Here is a 22,259-nt window from a genome sequence, read left to right as displayed (position 1 = left end):
GATGTGGCAGTTCACTGTTTAGCGTCCCAGGAGTTACCATGTCAATGGCTCGCCTCCAGGGGAGTCGCATCATATAGAGCTTTTTCTAAGATGGCCGGCAGGTGTGGAGCTCGGCTGGGAGCTCCCAGGCTAGGGATTGTCTTTTAGGCTCTAATCCCCTGGAATCTACCCCCTCCTTGGACCTCCCACTCACCTGTGGATCTATGGACTGCGGTCCTTTGATACTCTGATTTCCACGAGCGAATTCCTAGCCTGCTTCTGCGACTTCTGAGGAACCTTGATAATCAGCGGTGCACTAGCAACAAGGCCGATGCCAAGTGGAGGAGCTGTAGAGGAGATTGGCTGTGGATCACTCCCTCGGCTGTCACCTACACTCAGGACACGGTCACAGTTTCTTTTCGCCGCTACATCTCCTTCCTCCCGCGCCGTCCGATGAACACTGAGAATTCTGCAGATAGCGAATCCAGTTCATCCTAGCCGATGCCCGGTGGAGCTGCCTTTGGTAGCTGTTAAGGAGACTGACTGGGGTTCACCCCTCCGGCCGTCATTCTTCCTTATGGGATTTGAACACAGTTGCTTGATCGCTTGCTTCCCCTTCCTGAGCGGAGGCTGGGACACTCAACTCTTGTTTTCCCCCCGAAAATGCAGCAAAGAGAGAGCCGCAACACTGCTGCCTTGTGCCCCTGAGCCACTTTTCACTTTTTGAGTCTGAGGAAGCACGCCCTCCTGACCACGCTGCTGCCTCCCTCCACCGGAGCTGCTGCCTCGGCGCTCGAGCGGACTTCCCCTGACATTGCAGCATGCTGAATATGGACACCACTGCCCCTGTAGTCCCGAGTTTTCCTCCAGCCTTCCCCCCTCCCTGGTCCTGTGGCTGCCTCCCCCATCCAGTCCTGCGCCGGGCAGTCGGTTTACTTGTGGCTTTTTGAATTGGAGTTTTGTGCCTCCCGCCATCCTGTGTTGATGTTAGCGGTGCCCGTGACCTGGGTCCTCCATCTTGATGAATCGACCGATTCTCATAACGCTGGACTGCTCCCTGTGTCTCCTGACTGACCTTTACCTCAAGTCTCCCCTCCTCCCCTTGTGATGCCTAGACCCCTCTCTGCTTGTTTAGTCACCACGAGGCACCCTTTTCGCCCCCTCCCTCAGACCTGTAAATATCCAAAGTAATCAGGCGCAGTGTCTGGGCCCGGCACTGGATGTTTGTTTTTTACTTGATCCCTACCACTCTGTTGACGCTTGAACTCTGACTTCTTTGGTGTCCCATGAAGTCCTATCTTCAATTGCTGATCTACCAGACCTGATCTACTCTCCAACCCCCTGATTCTCCCCCTCTACCTTCTATGCTACATGAACTGGTTTATGTTGTTATGCTATGCTCTAGAAACTGATGTAACTCTGTTTTTTACTTTTTTAACCTTAACGTCATTTAAAGCACTCTGATACCTCCGGGTCTAGCCAGCGCTATATAAAACTCTGCAAATAAATAAGTAGGCTCAATAAGGAAAACAAAACAAACAACTCAACTCCCATTTCCAGGACGGTAGAGCAACATCTGACCGTCCAAATGGTTGACACATATCACAAGAATTGTGGGTGCTATGGCATGACCAGAATTTGCCTCTGCTGTCTCAGCGTGTAAGAAAAGAGGGAATACTGTGGGGGATAGCCCGTAGTTAGCGGGATACCCTTATGGGGAACTGCAACAGCACTGGAAGTGCAAATTGTCTGCATCCGGGCAAACTCTCCTGGGAGTCCGGTACCAAGTTAGACCATTTTAACACTTTCAAAATTATTTTGTGGCATGGTGTGGGTTTAGACCCCTTTGCATGCATAGGGCCACCCCAGCACGACCCCATCTCTGCAACACAGAGTTGGGAGTGACTCCATTAAGCTCTCCTTTGGGTTACTGTGGAGCTTGTGTCTTTGTCCCTGTAGTTCTGGAGTTTGCCCAACACAGGTCACTGAAGGGCCTCAAGCGGTGGTCATTGAGCTGGCACTTGGGGGCCCTCTGAACCGTGAAGAGTGGGGATAAGCCAGTGGTTGCAACGTGGGCCAACAGCCAAGCCTCAAAAAAGTGTGTAGGGTCTTCCCCAATCTGTGCCCGCAGGGAAGCCTACATCCGCCCCTCTGCATCTTTCACCCTGCAATCCAGAAAGCTGATTTTATTGTCAGTGACTTCAGTAACTCAGCTAGTAAGGTCCTCGGTTTGAGGCTACATAGGGTGTATGGCTGATTCCGTCTGTGCATGTCTGTCCAAGAGTTTACCCTGGTCATCTCGTAGCAGCCCCATTTCAGTCACCACTGCATCCACCTGGCCTCCCAGGTCTTCTCTGCTGGCGGCAATTGCTACTAGAATCATGTCTAGCTTTGCATCAGCAAGGCTGGACATGTCCAGTGGTGATACCGCCCAAGCCTGTGAGCCAAGTGTTACCCCAGGTCCCACGGTAGGGGCACTGCAGTGGAGCCCTAATAGCCTCATCCCTACCATCCATAATGTGTTCCATAGTGGGTTGTAGGTGGTCGACGGGGTGATTTGTAGAAGCTGAGCACAGATTGTGGTTACTCTGGGTTTTCAGGAGAAGCTTACCATCAGATTTTAAGCAGTGGTAACAGAGAACAAGTTCAGTTTAACTGCAGGGCCTACCCCCTTTATTTTCATTGGCCTGCCTCCCAGAGTTTCTTCTGCTATATGCTTTCATGAGTATTCACTGAAATAAGTTACGATTCCTAAGATCGGCCCTGAACTTATTTGCCCTTTTGTTAATTTATTACCGCTTCAAAGTAAAATGAGCTGAAATGGATAGCCCGATAATACTACACTGTTTTCTTTCAGAGATACTCCATAGTATCTCTGAGATATTGGCATAATTGTTATGCCATAACTACTGGTAGAATCACAAATGATAATTCCTGAATACTATTTTACCCTCTATTCTCACTTTTCACATAACCTACTCTTATTTTGAAGAAAAGCTTGAGTATTACAATTCTCCATATGTTATGTACTATCAAGATGGACTGGCCGACAGGTTGATTAAGAAGAGGCTATAGAAGACCCTCCACACAACTGTTAATGTCTACTTCTTCTCATCAGAGTCTCCTCAACCGGATGATGGTTTTCTGGAGTGGTTTACTAGGTCTTCCTTTTCACCTTGTGGAAACGGTCTCTAATTTTACAAGGTGTTGGGGGATGTTTATATTCTGTATCATGTTCAAAATCAACATTACTATGTTGCCTGCAATGGCAACCCTGCACCTTATCACTCCCCTTCCTGTAGTCAATTTTGAACACATGGCCCCATATTTAGTTCATTCGAGCAAGTGTCAGACCCTTTCATGGTGTTTACTGGTATGGATAATTTCTGTGTTGATCATGAGTGAGGAACGTGGTGTGGCAACTGGATGCAGCATAGTCATTCCCAAGCTGGTAGTCTTTGGTCAGCAATTTATGAGTATCTCAATATCTTCTATATTTGTTTTTGCTTGTGTCCCAGTCATAGGTCCGCGTGGGATTAGGATGAAGCTGATACAGCCCTTACTTTACATAAGCAGCCCCACTTATAATCACAGAGGGTGAAGAGATAAACTCAAGTTGAAAATATTAAACATGTTTATATTTCCTTACAAATAACTGGCATGAATCATGTACAGTACCTCTTGAAAATTCTGCTCAAATTTCCAGAGCTCTAAATACTGTTCCATTTTTAGTTGATGCTTTTCCCAGAATCCATCAAAGGCAGTTTCCATCTCATGTAACTGTGCAAGCAACCTTTATTCAGAAAGAATGAAAAGATCACTAATGAGACACACAAACTCTTATTTTTAAAATACTTTAGTGCAACCATTAGTGTATAGAACTAAATTATTCTGCAATCAAACAATACTATACACAACCAAAAAGTGCCCCTAAGTTATGTCACTATGTCCCATGCATTTCTTCACTTCTATTTGAAAATACAGTCACAATATTTCTCTAGGTCGGATTATTTCCACTTTGAGTACAGATTTGACAATTTACTGATATTCGGTGGTGGAATGTCAAACCACAGCTATTTATATAAAAGTAAAAGCAAAAAGGAGTATCATGACACTCCAAGCGTTAAAAAAAAACATGTGCCTCCCGCAAGATATTGTCTTCAGCTTCATTAATGTGGAATATCTAAACCTATCTATCCAATAGGAAATAGACATTCCGTGAAAATAAACAAACCAGACACCCTCCCACTTAATCCCCAACACTGACCCACACCACCTCAGTCCAGTAGTGATTAGAAAGTAGTAGCCAAGTGTATGCAAATTTATCCAAACAAAAGGTAAAACCTGTTTCATCATCTAAAGGTACTCACTTTAACCACAACTTTGCTTGCCAAAGTCAGGATGTTTGTGAACATGCACAAAAAGCCCGACTTTAGAGGCACTTACACAACCTTTGACATGCACTCACAACTTGAGACTGAACAAAACGTAATTTACACATAAATGAACCAAGAACAGCTGGATTGAAATGCGCCAATCAAGAGAAGAGTAGGGCAGTGCAGGGTTACTGTTAGACCCCATCCCAAACATAACAATGCGTCTATTGGGGGAGGAGCCAAGATGGCGATCGGGACGGACGCGTAGGCTCCCGGCTCCGTGAACCCCCGAGCCCCGCACGACTCTCCTGTCATCATCCTGATATTGCGCTTCAATTTGGTGTTTGGGAATGAGCGCTGGAACTGATAGCGCGATCCCGAGACCCCTGCCGGCCCCATAACCATAGAAATCTGCGACGGCAGCCAGCGGCCCTAAAGGACTCTGGAACCGGGGCGTCTGCTTCTAAATATGGCCGGGTGCTGATGCAACAACAGCGGCCATCTGTACAGGGGCGGAGTCGGTCTACTGGAGCGCAGTGTCCATCGGTCGGATTTTTCCCACAGGCGTCCTGCTTGACAAGCGAAGCACGCTGCTAGGGGGGGGGTTGGCCGTAGCCTCTGCAGGGGTGCAGGGTGGGGGGTTGGGAGTGGTTTTTTTTTTGTTTTGTCCCCTCTCAGTTTCTATGGGCCTCTTTTTTTGCCTTTTCTCTTTTCTCTCTTTGCCTTTTTTAGTAATCCATACTGCGGTAGCCTTATGTTCTTGGGGCGGGCGATGACTGGTGCGAAATGTAATCACGTGCTCTTTCATCCTGATAAGTATACTTCTGCACCTATACTTAGATTATGATTCTCCGCTTTGTATATATTCTGTTGTGTGCATCGCCCATTATCTGTCCTTGGTTGATCATATTGCATTTGATCCTTTTTATTTTGTATTATTAAAATTAACCTTCTTAACTCCTGTAACTCAACGGTCACGTTCGACTGAAGTACAATTTTGGGGACACTGTCGCATTTCGTACTGGGGAGACTGCTGAGTGACCTTGTTATTGACAGATACGCTGATAATTGCTTTCAAGGCCGGCCAGAGTGGTTGTAGGCCCATACATGTATGCTGTTGATACACAATAAAGGTTTTTTTAAAAAAACAATGAGTCTATTACCTCTACATGAGACCCAGCACTCAAACTTCACACTCAAAATAGATGAACCAATATGTTTATGATGCAGAGCAGGTGGAACATTGAGCTACCTTGAGAGCCTCCAAATAATGACTAAGCCTACATACAGTGTTTTATTTCTGGTGTGGGTTTTAACTTATACATCAACATTCATAACAAAAGTGGTTAAGGCGAAAACAAAGCAGCCCCAGTGTTATCATATTATTAATTATTAATGTTCTGCGCGGCTTCATTCATGCAGGTTTTGCAATAATTGATAAACAGGGAACTCTTGTCCTTTTCGCCACTGAAGGGTGATCAAAACCGTACACTGGTTTTGCGGACTAACATGTACACCTTAATAGAATGAACATTGTGTTTTTTCATTTGAAGAAAAGAAATGTGTGTTTTTCTATTTATAAGTGGCATTAAATGTATGTGCTATATGGCTGAGATTACACTATTTCACAGATTTTTTTATCATTGGCTGCCTTTCAAATGAGTGGTTCCATATCTGGGAATTTCTAGAACAGATGTAGAAATTTCTGTCATTGCTTGTCTTCTGAACTGAAGGTCTTGCATTATACTACCACCAGCAATTTGCCAAGGCCAGAATGTTTCCTTCTATTAACCCAGTGAGAAGGCATGTATTGATTACTCCTTTGTGGGACAGATAGCTTATGACTAGTATTTATTATCCAGAGACCTACATCAGTCTTCCCAACATTATCGGGCAGATAAAGGATGAAGAAGAGCTCCAGGAAGTCAAGCATTTCTTGCTTGGAAATGCCTACTTTGTAAAAAATCTTAAAATATCTTCCAGGCCCTTTTTTGCCTTTGAAAATCAGTATGGAACCACCTTAGAATGTAATTTGTCACTGTGTTCAAAGATTTCTAATGTTTTACAGTACTAACAGTTTAACAAGAATACCATACCTTTTCCCTAGCTTGTCAATTTCGATTTTTTTTTTTACAGACTAGTAAACCGTGTAAAAAAGACACATTGAAATCCAGACCTTATATGACTCTTTTTTTGTAAGGTATGATCTTAATGTTTTTTATTACAGTGAATCGTTGCCTTTGCATTGTGAATTACACATTTTGAAGGAAACCAGTGGATGGATAAAACTGGTAAGACCCCGTATTTTCATTTTGTAGGAGCTCTTGACTACATTACACTTTAGAGACTTGCGAGACAGAATATACGTACTTCCTAACTTTTGTTGTTTGTTTGCTGCTTATCTCGTTTTCAAGAATAAGGTTTTAGAGGCTAACTAGTGCTTATCTTGCACTTTTTGCACTCTTTTTTGCAAAATTTGGTTGTGATATTTGGTTTTCCCTTATTTTTGATGAGCACTATTTATCTCCTTGGCTTGAAGGCTTGGTTAGAAACGATGGTTCATTTTCATTTTGGGTATTCAAATTTATCTTTTTAATAACTTTTTATATTTTTTTGACCTAGCTTTTAACAGGTTTCTTTGTGTTAAATATGTGATGATTTGTTTTATATGGATGTATGACATTACAACGCATACTTTTACAACGCCTACCTTTACAACGCGGTTTTTACATCGCATACCATTACAACGCATAGTGCTTTTAGGCGCTGGATAGTGATTTATTTAATTTACTATTCCAACTCCAGTCCCCGTGGATAGTAGGGAAGGTGTTGGATAGTATATTAAATACATTCCCTATCCTAGAGCGCCCCCCAGCGCTATGCGTTGTAATGGTTTGCGTTGTAAAAGTTGCGTCGTAATGGTAGTGCGTTGTAAAAGTTTCGTTGTAAAGGATGTTTCCCGTTTTATATATGAATGTTCATGTTTCTAAGCCAAAGATACTCCTTTATAAATGTATTTTGAAACCAATTCATATGCTCAGTGTTGTATTAAATGAATGTTCTTTCCTTTCAACATGTTTTGGCTGTGTTGTTTTGTTAATGTGCTGGAAAGAAGTATTTATAAGATCTAATGTAGTGATGTGATTTTTAAGTTTAACTGTTTTGTTGTTCTGTAATTGTGATTTGTCTTATGTATGTTGTTTATATGTTTGCAGCCCTGAGGAAGCCTTTGTTAAGGCAAAACGCAATGGCTGTGCCTTTATTTTTTGGCTGAAGAACCTGAATAAAGAAACATTGTGCACATGATGAGGACATGCTAGTTGTGCTTTGAACTGACTATCTCTATAGACGTTTGGAGATCACATACAGGACTTGTTTGACATCTCGAGTGGGCCAACTCAGCCATTCCAGTCCGTGTTTTGGCGGCCACGAGAGCAGTCAGCGGATCAGTCCAGAGCCGGCGGCAGGGGAGAGCGGAGAGGAGCCGACAGCAGCAGCGGCTTCCCAGAACACCCTACTTCCTCGAACCTCACGTACTTTCTGCGGCCCCATCTCGTTCCTCTGCCTGTTCTGCTCCCCCGCTTTGTGTCCGGCCAGCGGGGGTTGAGCAGCTGCGGAGCCCTTGGCTCGGCCCGGCTCGCCAGCGGCGGCGGAGTGCAGGGCGGGGCGGGGCAGAGCTGAATGCGGAGCTGTGTGCGGAGTCGAGCGGCAAGGCGGGGGAGCCGCTCCTCTGCACCTTGCACTTTGCACCTTGCACCTAGCTATAGCCATAGTCCGCTGAAGCGAGCTGTTACTGCGGGAGAATCGGCTAGCTATCCCCAACTGACCCTCACTGGCCCCAGAGCGGAGGAATCTCTCCTCCGCGCGTCCCTGCACTTCGGACTGAGCAGCTGCGGCGTCATCTGCTGTCTTCGGCGCATTGGCTTCGGCGCCAGGATCAGGACAGGGTGCATCGGATCATCTACACCAAGAAGGTGAGGTGAGGCTGTTGCAGAGGGCTGGACGAAGGACGTGAGCGCGGCTGCCGACAGAGGCAACTGCTAAGTAAGAGCCCGAGGGTCTGACCCAGGCAGATCTGACCAGGTCCGATCTTGCCCGAAAGTCCCCCCAGAGTGCTCCACTCACTGACAGCAGCCCCTAAGGGTTTGCTTCCAGCCACCTAACAGCCCATCACAGCCCATTCACAGCCCTCCAACTGCGCCCTCCTGTACCCTCCTCCCCCACTTTCCTGTCTGCTACCACAGGACCTACAAATCGCCTTCCCTTCAAGGAAACAAGAAAGGAAACAAGAAAGCGAGGGGGGCACAGGATGAGGTTGGGGAGGCAAAGGGACAATACAGACCACACTGCACCCCAGAACCTCACGAGAAAGCCCAGGCAGACAAAAAAGAAGCTAAAGAAGGACCTGTTGGATACGAGTGACGCAAGCTGGGAGAACAGGGGGGATAGGGAAGATAAAGGAGAGGAAGAAGAACCTTCTCAGCTGTCTCCCCTTCTCCCTGGATTCGCCAGTCCGGGAGGCTCGGCGGCGCAAGGACACAGACACAGCCAAATTAGCAGCAGACCGTCTGCACAACCTAAAATCTACACAAAATTCGCATTTATTAAAGACCCCAGCACACTTCTCTATCTGAACAACAACTCCAATAAAACCAATCTTCCAAGCCCACTCAACCCAATCAAAACACACCGGATAACCCCCATGGAGCAGGGGCCAGAAAGCACAGCATCTGAGGCGAGCTGTATCCAGAACTTAAAAAGGGGGGCCTCATCGGGACCTCCAGAACCAGCCTCGGGATCCCAGGAAAGTCAATCGGAACTAGAACAAGAACCAGCGGTAGCACAAGAGAACAGAAGAAACCCAGAGAGGAGGAACCAAGAAGTCACCATAACGGAAGACGTGAACATTAATCAAAAAAACAATGACAAGGAGGACCTAGCGGTGGCCCCAAAGGAGAATCTGGTGAATTCGGGGAACCCGGGGGGGAATCGAAACGCAAACCACGAAGCCATAGGAACCAAGGAGTGTTACAACACAAACCACATAACCCCCCGAAGCCCTGTAAGATCAATAGACAACCATAACGGGAAGGAGGGAGAGAAATGCAACCCTCCAGCACACCAGTTGAACTCCCAGGACCCAATGGGAATCCGCGAGGATCGTCACAGTTCAGACACGTTGTCAGACCAAGCAACAAAAAGGGCCAGGGCAAACAAAGCCCAAACGACTAAAGCACAAGAGGGACAAACAGAAACAACTCCACCCAAGTACACATGGAAAATGGAAACAGGGGCACAAGCGACCGCTGCCCTTGGAGACAAGCACGGCCCAAGTACAGCAGACGTTGCCGACGTTGGCGACAAGGCCTGGCAAGCAAAGGATAAAACTACTCGGGAGCAACGGGACTATGGTCGCAGCCCCCCCCACATCACTGACCCCGAACAACTCGAAGAAATCAACCCAAAAAAGGAGGGGGGAGAGCCAGCACCACAGCTCCCAGGCACAAAAACAAGGACTCAACCAGTTATGTTTTCACCGCCCAGCACAGGATCCATAACTCCCACTCCACTTGTCCTGAACACCTCGTACCTCACGTCAGAAGAGTGGGAAGATCTGGTAGCATCATATCCAGTGGAACCGGAGCAGGGAAAGCAAAGAAACGGCTCCCGCGACAGCCCGGAAAAAGAAAGAACTAAGAAGAATGCAGACATCTGGGCATCCCTCCTGCAGACAATGCAATCTACAGTAAATGCCATCCAGTACCAATCCGACAAGATGGATTTGCAACTTTCAGTCCTCAACACTCTGGCCACATACGTGGCAAACATTGACGGCAAGCTAGCCGACCTGAATGACCTGATAAAAAGGGCGCAAGCAGAGACACAGCTGATAGCATCTAACTGTTCCTGCATCACCATAGTGGACAAACTTGCAACGCTACCAACAGCATTGGGAACTCTTCTATCTGATTTCAGGACAGTAGCTAAAAACAGCCATCCCTTCAAGCAACCTGAGGTTAATCAAGTAAACACAACTGCCGGGCAAGATGATCTACAACCAACACAGCAAGAGCCCCCAAAGACGCCTACCAATCCATACCCGACAATGGACAAATTAACTCAAACGAAGACACCGATCATCAGTAGTCATCAAACCGGTCGAGGGCAAAACTCCGCAGCATCCATACCAGAGTGGGACAAAAGTTTTCCAAAAGGGGGTGTAACCTCCCACCAAACACCGCAAGGAAAAGTGGGAAGAAAACAGAAAAGAAAGGGAAGAAATCAAAGGAAATTGACAGGGTGCATAGCCTGGGGTAAGGCCCGTAACAGTGATCAAACAGCAACCAACCCCTCACAAGCAAGTGCAACAAGGGTGATGGAAGAAACAAACCCCACGCCTATCAACTGTGAAAATACCGGCCCAGTGGACAAATCTGGATCCGGCCCAGCCCCACCCAGTGGCTCAATTATTTGCCCCGCGCCCAAAACCCAGAAAGACATGCTGAGCGCGCCAAAAGGGGGAAAAAATACAGGGCCTGCAGAGAACGACAAGGGGCATAACCTACAAAAAACTTCAGACTCACCTGACAGTGATACACAAGAAAGAGCAAAACAAAGCACAACACATCTCACCAAAAATTGCCCTGATATCCGGGCTGAAACGCAAATTCCAGGAAGCCCCAAGCTGACCATAACAACAAGGCTAAATCTCTCAGGCCGCAACCAGAGAGAAAACACAGTAAAAACCGACCAACCCAAAAAAACTGTAACAAAGGCAACCACCATTCAAGGGGAAACCAAACCAGCTGACATAGAAAATACCAAGTCAAGAGAGAGAGGGTCAGACGGTTCAACAACGACCGTAATATTCCACCCTGAATTCCACTCTAGAGGTTCAATGGACTTTTTAAACAGGGGAAACATCTTGCGGCTATTAAAAACAGTAAAGAGCCTTAAAACTATTACATCAGCAGACCTGGAATCCGTCAAATTCATTGAATCCCGGAGCCACCCCGGGGTAGAGTCGACAAAAACCATATGGACCACAGGAGAATTCCCGGAGAAAATACTAAAAGAAAAGGAAAGATTTGACTCTTGGGGGATAGAACTTCAAACTCTCCCGCCCATAAGATATCCGGAGCCCCTCTTACATGACAGTCCCCAAAAGAAGCTCAAGGAGACGACTCTCAAAAGAACTGTCTTAAGAGGAGCCCGAAGCAAAACGCCAGAGAGGCAATCGCACTTGAGTCTGGAAGCAACAAGATCACTGACTAACGACAAGAGGGCTTCACCCAATTGGAGCTGGCTCGCAAAGACCCTTAATGCGAAAGAGACAAGCCAATGACAAACAAAAACAAAAATAGTCAACAAACTTAACACCCTAAGTACATGCTCATGGAACATCAACGGCACTGGCGATACATTTTCAGACACTGATCTAAGCAATCACCTGACAAAATTCGACATCATCGCCTTACAAGAAACTTGGACAGAATCACCTCCAATTCTGTCAGGGTACACACTGTTCTTCCAACCGCCTACCCAGAGCTCACTTTTCGGCCACAAGAAAGGAGGCCTTGCCACCTATAGCTCATTAAAAGCGATACTAAAAGTAGAACAGCTAGACTACAACTTATCTGCACCAAATGCAATGCTAGCTCTACGACTGTCACCCCGTGTGCAAGATCCAAATGAAGATATAATCTTTATAAACCTCTACCTGCACCCTAGGGAGAAAAAGAAGGGAGCCCGACAACTGAAGGAAGAACTTGTGAAACTGGTGAAGGCCGAGCTCACGAATAACATCATTATCTCAGGGGATTTCAATCTAAATTTGCTGAGCGATGCAGGCACGGGCACCAAATATGACGAAGACCCATTCGCCTGGGATCCCAATTGCCAAGACCGCACCTCGGGGGGCAGAAGCACAAAAATCACAAGGACCCTGCTGGCTACACTAGAGGAGCTAGGACTCAGGGCACTTAACGGAAGATTTCCAGGGGATCAACCGCAGTCAGCAACATTTCACAGTTCCCAGGCAAGTTCTACCATTGACTTTACCTTTGTATCTCGCAGTCTATATCATAGAGTGGTAGACTTTAGAATCGGTCTCACTGACGGTAGTGATCACCTGCCTCAGGAAACAATAATAAGCACAGCAGCAATACTAAAGCCTCCCTGCTCGAACAACGTAGGCACAGACTTTACATCAAATGAAAGACGGGTACAATGCAAAGTCTCTAACCCAGAAAAATTACAAGAGCAAGCGATACTCTCACTCAACGAAGCTCAAAGCATCACGCATAACCCGATAACAAGCTGGGAAGCGTTTGCAAAACAAATGAGACATCACGCAGAGAAAAGAGCTTGTAACACGAACAAGAAACAGCTGCAATACAAAACAGAAAAGAGGTAATTACTCCCGATACACCAGTAGGCTAAAAACACTGAAGACAAAGATTAACCGGACTCTACGAAGAGTAAAAACAGACCCGTCCCACCTCCAAGAGCTCAGAAAGCTAAAAGGAGAGCGCAAGAAACTAGCATGGCAACAAAAAAGGGAAGAGGAAGAGGCACTCTGGGGAAAACTCCTATATGACGCCAAATCAAATCGCTGTGCTCAGTTCTGGCAAAATATCAATGCTCAGATCAATGGGAAAAACCGAGGGATTGATTCCCAGGTGACAGAAGACGACTGGATAATCCACTTTAGTACCCACTTCGGTGAGACTAAAGAACGGGGGAAAGAAACAGGCACCGACAATGGAAAGACGGACGAACATCCGGCCCTACATCAAGAATACTTGAGAACGAACGAAGCTGTAAAAATTACTACGGAACAAATAATTAAAAGGATTGCAAAAGGTAGAAGAGATGGAGCCCCTGGTCCAAACGGAATACCACCAATATTATTTAAGCAGGACCCAAAATACTGGGCAACAAATCTCAAACCAATGTTCGAAAAAATCTGGCAACCATCCACAATCCCACAATCATGGAGGGGGGCAATAATATCCCCAATCTACAAAAAAGGAGATAGAAAAGACCCCAAAAGTTATCGGCTAATAGCCCTTCTAGATAACGAGGCAAAGTATTATGCAGGCCTCCTACTTCAGGAACTAACGCAATGGGTAGAAGAAACTTCAACAATCCCGTTTAACCAAACCGGCTTCAGGAAAAACATGGGGACATCTACCAACATCCTAGCCCTGTCACTACTGACCGATTCAGCCCAAGAGGGAAACTACCCCTTGTATCTGTGCTTCATAGACTATAGTGCTGCATTCGACCGGGTAGACTGAAACCTGTTATGGAAAAAACTGAAAAGAATGAACATCCCAGACGATCTACTGAATCAGCTAATCCTCCTGCACAGCGACACGTGGGTCCAGGTCAAACTAGGCTCTGGGGAGTACCTAACTAAGAAAATTCAAACCTACACAGGAGTAAAACAAGGCTGTGTGTTAGCGCCAACCTTATTCAACCTCTTTATGGCCGACCTTTCCACAAAACTTAACGCCAACAACTCGCATGCTCCAAAACTAGGGGGCAAACATCTTTCCTGCCTATTCTACGCCGACGACCTGGTGCTGATCAGCCGGACCCAGATTAGACTACAGCGACTCCTCAACATCACTGCGGAATACTCCAAAGCTAACAAACTTTGCATCAACTACAGTAAAACAAAAATCATGCCCCTTAATTATCGCAAGCAAAAACTACCATTTAGATGGTACTTGGAATCGAACAAACTGGAAACCACAAACAAATATTGTTACCTTGGAGTGATTATAGACGAAAGGGGTAGCTTCAAACCACAACTGGAGGAGATTAAGAGGAGAGGCCTAATGATAGCAGCATCACTCAGGAACCTCAAAAACAAAATCGTTGGCCTAAACCTCGCTCCACTCCTACAAGTGATCCAAGCTAAGCTGATTCCATCTATCACATACGGAAGCGAAGCAATGAGAGGGAGGGACACGGGAACCCTGAATAGAGTAGTCTCAAAAGCAATGCGGATCATGTTCGGTCTTCCGAAATACATCTCACCGGCGCAGATCCGCTTAGAATTTGGGTTGGCCAAAGAAGAACTTGCACGAAAGGGAACTTACCTTAAGACCTGGCATAAAATAAGCAGAGGAGAAGAAAATACCCTTAATGCACTCCTCTGGAAAGACCTACAAAGTAAAAGTGACTGTCCAGCAAGACATTTCTTGGAGGATGCCATCAATCACCTTGGGGCAAGGCAGTTATGGGATCTCCAAGGGAGCCCGTTAGGTTTAAAAAAAACTATAAACAAAATCGTCAAGAAAGAATCCCTCCTGCAAGACAAAGCCTCATTAGCCAAGAGAGCTCATGGCTGGCTGACTGTGCAAACATATAACAAACTTATTCCACAGGCATACCTGGTGAACAGTTTCTCCAAAACAACTAAAGAATCGTTTTTAAAACTACGACTTGGAGTGCTACCAGCAGCGGGCCACATGGCCCCGTGGCTGCGACCATTAAAACCAGCAAAATGCCGCCTGTGTGGAATTCACGAGGAAAATATTACACACCTCATAACCATCTGCAAAGCCCTGCAGCAATACCGGAAGAACCTACTGAGACCCTTATTTCTAAACAAAGGAATCAGGTCCTGCAGAGAAGCAGTCTTGAGCTGCTTTAGAGGAGACGACGTACAAATGGCCTGGCGACTGGTAAAATATCTTGGGTTGGCAGAAACCAGGCTCAAAACGACGAGAGCACAAGCGGACACTAACATCACCTATACAACATCATCTGCCTCCAGCCCTCAGATCGGGCAAGAGACCCATACTGACCAAGAACACTGTAATCGCGGGACGAGGAAGGGGAAGCAAACGAGTTTTTGTTGCAGTAGTATTTATTCTAGTTAGCAAGTCATCTGTACATTTCTTTCGGATGTTGCTCTTTCTAGGTGAACGGCTTCTCTCCTGCCGGGACTTTCGGATCACGCCCTCCTCCTTTCTCCTGACGGGGCTCCTCCTCCTGCTGCTGCTCTCCGGAGGCTCCGTAGTGCTCGCCCTCGCCGGCCACCGAGAAGGTAAACAGAAGAGAGGAACCGTAAATACAAATGAACACCGACCCTGGTATTTGAGAGGGAGGGGAACGTGTGGGGAAAGTGAAGGGGACACACGGTGCACGTCTATCTAGTGTGGGAAAGGTGAAGTGTCCGTGATCAGCTATACTGAAGGCTTGCTATGGCGGGGCTTTACCACACTGCTATGGCAGGAGTCTGCTCTTTTTCCTCCACCACCCCAGGACCCGTTCACGTACCTCTGCTAGCCGTACACCTCCTGGCGCACGGCTGGGCGGCTCGCGGGGTTGGCCTCCCGGCTTTACAGCTTCCGTTTCTCCTTTCTCGTCTTTCCCGGCTGATGACTCGGTGTCCGGTTCCACGGCCGCTTGCTCCGGTGACGCTCTGTCCGCCGTCTCCTCCTCCTCAAGGTCCGCTTCGCTGAACCAGTTCTCACCACCTCGCCACTCCGTCTCGAATCCTCTCGCACCAACTCTCCACTCCTCCTCGCTTCGCCAATACGCTCCTCCGCTCCGCTCCGTCTCTCTGCTTCCCGCCTCTCCACTCTCCTGCATTCTGTCCGCTCCTCCGGTGTAGTAACACACCTGGGGATCGTTGTTGCCGCCTTTTATGCTCCCTTCTGGCTCCACCTCCGCAATTGGGTCTGTAGTCCACTTAAAGGGGCTCCAACCTTCTTCATCCTCCTCGTCGCAGCTGTACCTTTCTGCGGGGGACCATCCTGGTGCTTGCGGAGGCTGTTGAGACAAGAGGGGGGGTCGTACATTGTTAAAGGGGGCCCCTGTACCGGGCGAGACCCCGTGCCCTCGTTACAAACACTAAAGTACTTTCCCCAAGAAGCACTAACACTCTGGGAGATGCCGGTCTGAAGGGGAGAGGAGGGGATAGAACAACCCACTTGCCGAAAGCAAGTGCCCGGACATATACACAACTTTTAATTTAAAACAGAAATGTACCTGTACTTAATGCTGGACGACTACTGTCCCATTTTTTAATGGTCTCAGACCGACCTTTTTAACCGTTTTCCTTTATCCGACCACTTTCTTTTACTACTAATAGCTATTTGTAATGGTTTTTATTAACTGTACAATAAAGCATTTACTTACATATAGACGTTTGGATATTGCCACTCTTTTCTAGTATAAAACCACCTCAATAATTCTGTGACCTCATCTGTAGTGTTTACTGTAACCAGTGTGTGAACAATTTTGATACAGTGGGCTGAGCACCACAGAATTCATTCATAGTGGCACACCCTGGTCAATACAGCCACAGAATCCAGCCTGAGAAGCAAAAAGAAATGGTGATGCCCTAAACACATAACTTCATATAAAGTGGGAGAGCACCATAGTAGCACCCCATGCTGATACAAGGACAACACCATCCTGCCCAGATAATCTGAGTGACCATCCCCTCAGGAGTCCACAATAACTACTGTAGATAAAACTGCCTGACCACCAAGAAAAGCCACAAGGATTTAAAGGATGGACAAACTAAAAGTAACTCAGGTCAGAGACATCAATAATTAACAGTGGAGGCTGAACAATTCTGACAAACCGCAACTGGATGCTATACTGCAGGAGGAGCCACCACCTCAAAAAATCGCACAACCCAGCAAACTAGACAAAATTAAATGGCATTGCAGGCACCAGGGAGGACCTTGAGCACAAAATGGACACAGCTGTGACTGATAGGGGTCTCCTCAGAAACGATCAACGAAATTTGTTAAAAAGTGTCAAACAAGCCAAGGTAAAGCTTGAGGATCTCTGTCGAACCACTAGCAGATTAGGTTACAAGTTTGGATTAAAGAGAACATGTGCGATCCCTGGAGTATAGTGCTGGAAACTCAAAGGGATGCTCCAGAAGTAACAATATGACCTTCTTGTGGCTGGCAGGGGAGTAGGAGGGATCCGACATGGCCTCTTTCCTTGAACAGGGACTAGCAAAGGAAGGTGCCCCACAAGACCGCTCTAAGTTCTTCACCATTAGGCGAGCACATAGAGACCCAGCACACAGCCAGCTGCCAGGATCCCCACTGATTGCAAAAAACACAGTTGATGGACAGAATGTAGAACTATGTCATACATTCACCCCAGTACAAGGATCTGGGCCTAAATCCATCATTTGTTTGCACTCCACACCACCCTGGGTTACACACTGGCTATATGCAAATCAGCTCTGACCCTGTGCCTCATGGGAACAGTCCAGTCCGAACTACCAAGCCATGTCTTTCCCAGACCGGAATCAAGCATCCAAGGACCGGTTTCTGGCTATCAGCCTTCATCAGCCTGGATAGCTTGACTCCAGTGGTGTGGAGAGCCTGGGACTCACGTCTGAGCATATCCAGCCCACTCGGGGTGAAAATTGCAAAAAACACAGTTGATGGACAGAATGTAGAACAATGTCATACATTCGCCCCAGTACAAGGATCTGGGCCTAAATCCATCGTTCTTTTGCACTCCACACCACCCTGGGTTAGACACTGGCTATATGCAAATCAGCTCTGACCCTGTGCCTCATGGGAACAGTCCAATCCGAACTACCAAGCCATGTCTTTCCCAGACCGGAATCAAGCATCCAAGGACCGGTTTCTGGCTATCAGCCTTCATCAGCCTGGATAGCTTGACTCCAGTGGTGTGGAGAGCCTGGGACTCACGTCTGAGCATACCCAGCCCACTCGGGGTGAAAATTGCAAAAAACACAGTTGATGGACAGAATGTAGAACAATGTCATACATTCACCCCAGTACAAGGATCTGGGAATAAATCCATCGTTTTTTTGCACTCCACGCCACCCTGGGTTAGACACTGGCCATATGCAAATCAGCTCTGACCCTGTGCCTCATGGGAACAGTCCAGTCCGAACTACCAAGCCATGTCTTTCCCAGACCGGAATCAAGCATCCAAGGACCGGTTTCTGGCTATCAGCCTTCATCAGCCTGGATAGCTTGACTCCAGTGGTGTGGAGAGCCTGGGACTCACGGCAGAGCATATCCAGCCCACTCGGGGTGAAAATTGCAAAAAACACAGTTGATGGACAGAATGTAGAACAATGTCACACATTCACCCCAGTACAAGGATCTGGGCCTAAATCCATCGTTTTTTTGCACTCCACACCACCCTGGGTTAGACACTGGCTATATGCAAATCAGCTCTGACCCTGTGCCTCATGGGAACAGTCCGGTCCGAACTACCAAGCCATGTCTTTCCCAGACCGGAATCAAGCATCCAAGGACCGGTTTCTTGCTATCAGCCTTTATCAGCCTGGATAGCTTGACTCCAGTGGTGTGGAACGCCTGGGACTCACGTCTGAGCATACCCAGCCCACTCGGGGTGAAAATTGCAAAAAACACAGTTGATGGACAGAATGTAGAACAATGTCATACATTCACCCCAGTACAAGGATCTGGGCCTAAATCCATCGTTTTTTTGCACTCCACACCACCCTGGGTTAGACACTGGCTATATGCAAATCAGCTCTGACCCTGTGCCTCATGGGAACAGTCCAGTCCGAACTACCAAGCCATGTCTTTCCCAGACTCGAATCAAGCATCCAAGGACCGGTTTCTGGCTATCAGCCTTCATCCGCCTGGATAGCTTGACTGCCCACTGAGGCCAGTGGTGGCCAAGTTTTTCAATTACTGAGAGAGAGAGATAATCCTACACCATGCTTGTAACACTAGCCATTATGAATAGGCTTCCTGCAGGATCATGATCTTCTCTGACTAAGCAGCAGCAGTCCAGCTACAATGCTAATTCTTTCTGACAGTCAACAACAAGTTGAAAGAACTATGATTCAAATACACACTTTTGTTCTCAACAAATTTGAAGGAGATGAAGGATTGTAGAACTTGTTTTTTTTATAGATCCTTTGGAATCATAGGACTTGGTATAGCAAATGGCCACAGGTATGTATGGAAGCCTTTCGGACTTTCAATTGACCATGAAAAGATGTAAGTTGAGCACCCTGAGACCCCATGAAAGCGATAGACCATCACCCACCTGGCCACAGACAAAATGAGAGGCACTGACCACAGACTTAAGCACTCGGCGGGACAGAAGATGATGATGGTCATTACTGATCAGACTGCAATGGCTGAGCAAGGTAAGTCTATTATCACATAGAGAACTGCTGAAAACCTCAGTTGAATAAATATGCAATTGGCATTACACATTATTAATGATTATAACTGAGACCATTTTCCCCATCCATTGTTACCTGGTGCAGTATTTAATTATGTTGTGGATGACCCGAGAGGCTGCTACATGGCATTCACGACCCCCCTTATCTTCATTCTCCATGTTGAAAGGACCCAAAGTTCATATGTACTTGATTTTGCTTGATGTGGGTAGGATACTGTTTTCATCTCATCCAGGGGGATGGTGTTTGGGACTACCTCTTTATGGTCACAGCTTGAGCCTAATACCAATTGTGAACAGAGTTACTAAATATAGTTACATAACTTGGAATGTGTGAGGATGATCACTATACAAACGAGAGACAGAATTCACTCACATTTAATGAGGTTAATGAGGTGTAGAACCTATATTTCCTTTAGTCAGGAAACCCAATTATCACAGCTGAAAGGGGACAAGCTGTTTTATGTTATGTTATGTTAAGTTAAAACAATGTATAAAGAGCGCAAATACCCATAGGTGTCTTGGCGCTAAGTGCTACAGAAGGTAAGGTCTGGATGAAAAAAACCTATTAATTGAATAGCCATGTTTTTATTTATTTCCTGAATGATGACAAAGTAGGACTGGCTTTTACACAAGTTACTACACATATGCTATGGCAGAGTTAATAAGGGTTCGTTCTGCTGTACAATTTGCACCTAAAAGGAAGAGCTCATGGTCTGTGCCTAAGCATTGAATGTTGATTACTTGAGCTTCTTAGGCATACTATCCAAAAGGCTAGCTTGCAAGGCACATCTACCTAATGGGGATTGGTGAAGAGACTGATGGTGAAGAGACTTAGACAGGTCCCACCTGCCATGTCACACACCCATTGCAGTGAAGACAGCAAAGTCAATAAAGCATGGTTTAGCAATTGAGAAATGCCGGATATATGATGAGCATGCAACCCTGGTGTTAAGGTGTATTTCCATTACTCACATATGCACCATGTTGGACTTGGACCTTTTTGCAGGGTCATCCTGAACTTTTTGCCTTCCTCCTGTAATTTATCTGACCTGTTTTTGTTGGATTTATAACTCTGGGCACTTTACCACTGCTGATCAGTGCTAAAGTGCATATGCTCTCCCGATTGTAAATTGATTAATTGATTAGTGATTCCATGTTTGGCTGGTTTGGTTTACCTGTCAGACCCTAGTACAGTGCACCAAGAGTGCCCAGGTTTTGTAAACCAAATGCTGCTAGTGGGCTTGCGGCACTGGTTGTGCCACCCAGAGAAGCAGCCTGTAAAAATGTGTCTAAGCTCTGCCATTGCAGAGCCTGCATGCAGTCTGGTACTGCCATGCTGACTGGCAAGTGCACCCACTTGCCAGTCCCTAAACCTTCCCTTTTCTTCATATCAGACACCCCTATGGAAGGCCCAAGGGCAGGGTGCATTGTACGTATAAGGTTGGACATGCCTTGGTGTTTGTGGCATATCCCAATAGTGAATTACAGCCATTTTCGTTTTTTACTATTGCAAGGCTAGCTGTTCTCCGTAGGCCAGAGAGGGCAGTTAGATTATTACATTTTATAATCCTAACTGACTCAGGGAACATGGTAGAAATTCGAATTTAGTATGCCTGAACTCAGAATGATAAAATACATCTTTTAGTGAAGTTGGTTTTAACATTCTGTGTTTGAAAATACCACTTTTAGAAAGTAGGTATTTTCCTGTCTAACCTTCTAAGCCTGCCTCTGCTAGGTTAAGTATTCCTTGTCTGGAGTTTGAGTGACAGGGCTGGGGGATTCCAGGAGACAGGATGAGCCCACCCAGTGGTGAATAGAGAGATCTGCGTCAAGATGGGAGGGAGGAGTTGCGCCTGGGACCTGAATAGGTCTGTGCCTGCCCCCCACAGTGCTGGCTCCAACCCCTGTGGTGCGTCTGACGTGTCTGCCATGCACTGTGACAGGAGAGAAGGAATCAGGTCAACAAAGTGCTCCAGGGCTGTGCTTTCCCTACACAATGCTGGCTCCACCTCATGTGGGGTGTCTGATGTTTCTGCCCTGGGCTGTGAAAGGAAAGAAGGAGTTTTGTAAACAGAGTGCTGCAGAACTGGTTTGGACTGGGCAAATGCCCCGCTCCCCTCAGAGAACAAAGGATTTTGGGGTATAAATATTGGCACCATGATCCCATGGAATTAGATCACTTTTGGACTACAAGAAGAAACCTTTGCTGAGGAGAGGAACATGAAGAAACTGAGGAGAGACTATTCCTAAGCTGAACTGCTGCTTAGGGGATTGGCCTGCACTGGTTGCCGGACCGCCAAAGAAAGGAGAAAGAACTTTGTGTACTTTATTTTCAACTTGTGAAGGATCTCCAGGGCTTGGAAAAGAGTTTGCCTCCTGCTGAAGTCTCAGGCACAACAGACTTCAACCCCCAGCTCCCTAGAGGTCTTTGGAAATACCTGCTGCTGTTTTGGGCCTTCTGAGGGACTGCGTGTTGCAAGGAGCTGGAAGCCCGACGCAATGAAGAGGAAGCGCGTTGCCGTCGCTGCTGCTGCCGTCACACTTCTGAACAAGGGTGTCGCCGCTGGAGCTGATGTATTGCACCGCATCGAGAGAAGCGTCTCGCAACGAAGAGGAAGCGTGTCGCTGCTGCAGCCGTCGCACTTCTGAACAAGGGTGTCACCGCTGGAGCTGTCGTTTTGCACCACATCGAGAGAAGTGTCTTGC

At 46.7% G+C, this 22,259-nt stretch overlaps 1 protein-coding gene across 1 annotated transcript in view; it reads right to left on the bottom strand.

Annotated features, from left to right (window-relative positions):
- Positions 1-22,259, bottom strand: part of MCF2 (MCF.2 cell line derived transforming sequence) — a 1,062,111-nt gene that overhangs the window by 501,241 nt on the left and 538,611 nt on the right. The window contains exon 9 of the mRNA XM_078688611.1: positions 3,658-3,772. Within this exon, the coding sequence (XP_078544737.1) occupies positions 3,658-3,772 (115 nt within the window). The remainder of the gene's footprint in view (positions 1-3,657; positions 3,773-22,259) is intronic.

The sequence above is a fragment of the Lissotriton helveticus genome, chromosome 4_1 (genome assembly GCF_964261635.1).
Source record: "Lissotriton helveticus chromosome 4_1, aLisHel1.1, whole genome shotgun sequence".
NCBI classification, from domain to species: domain Eukaryota; kingdom Metazoa; phylum Chordata; class Amphibia; order Caudata; family Salamandridae; genus Lissotriton; species Lissotriton helveticus.
The sequence above is the reverse complement of the archived record's forward strand: the minus strand, read 5'-3'. Positions and strand labels throughout refer to the sequence as shown.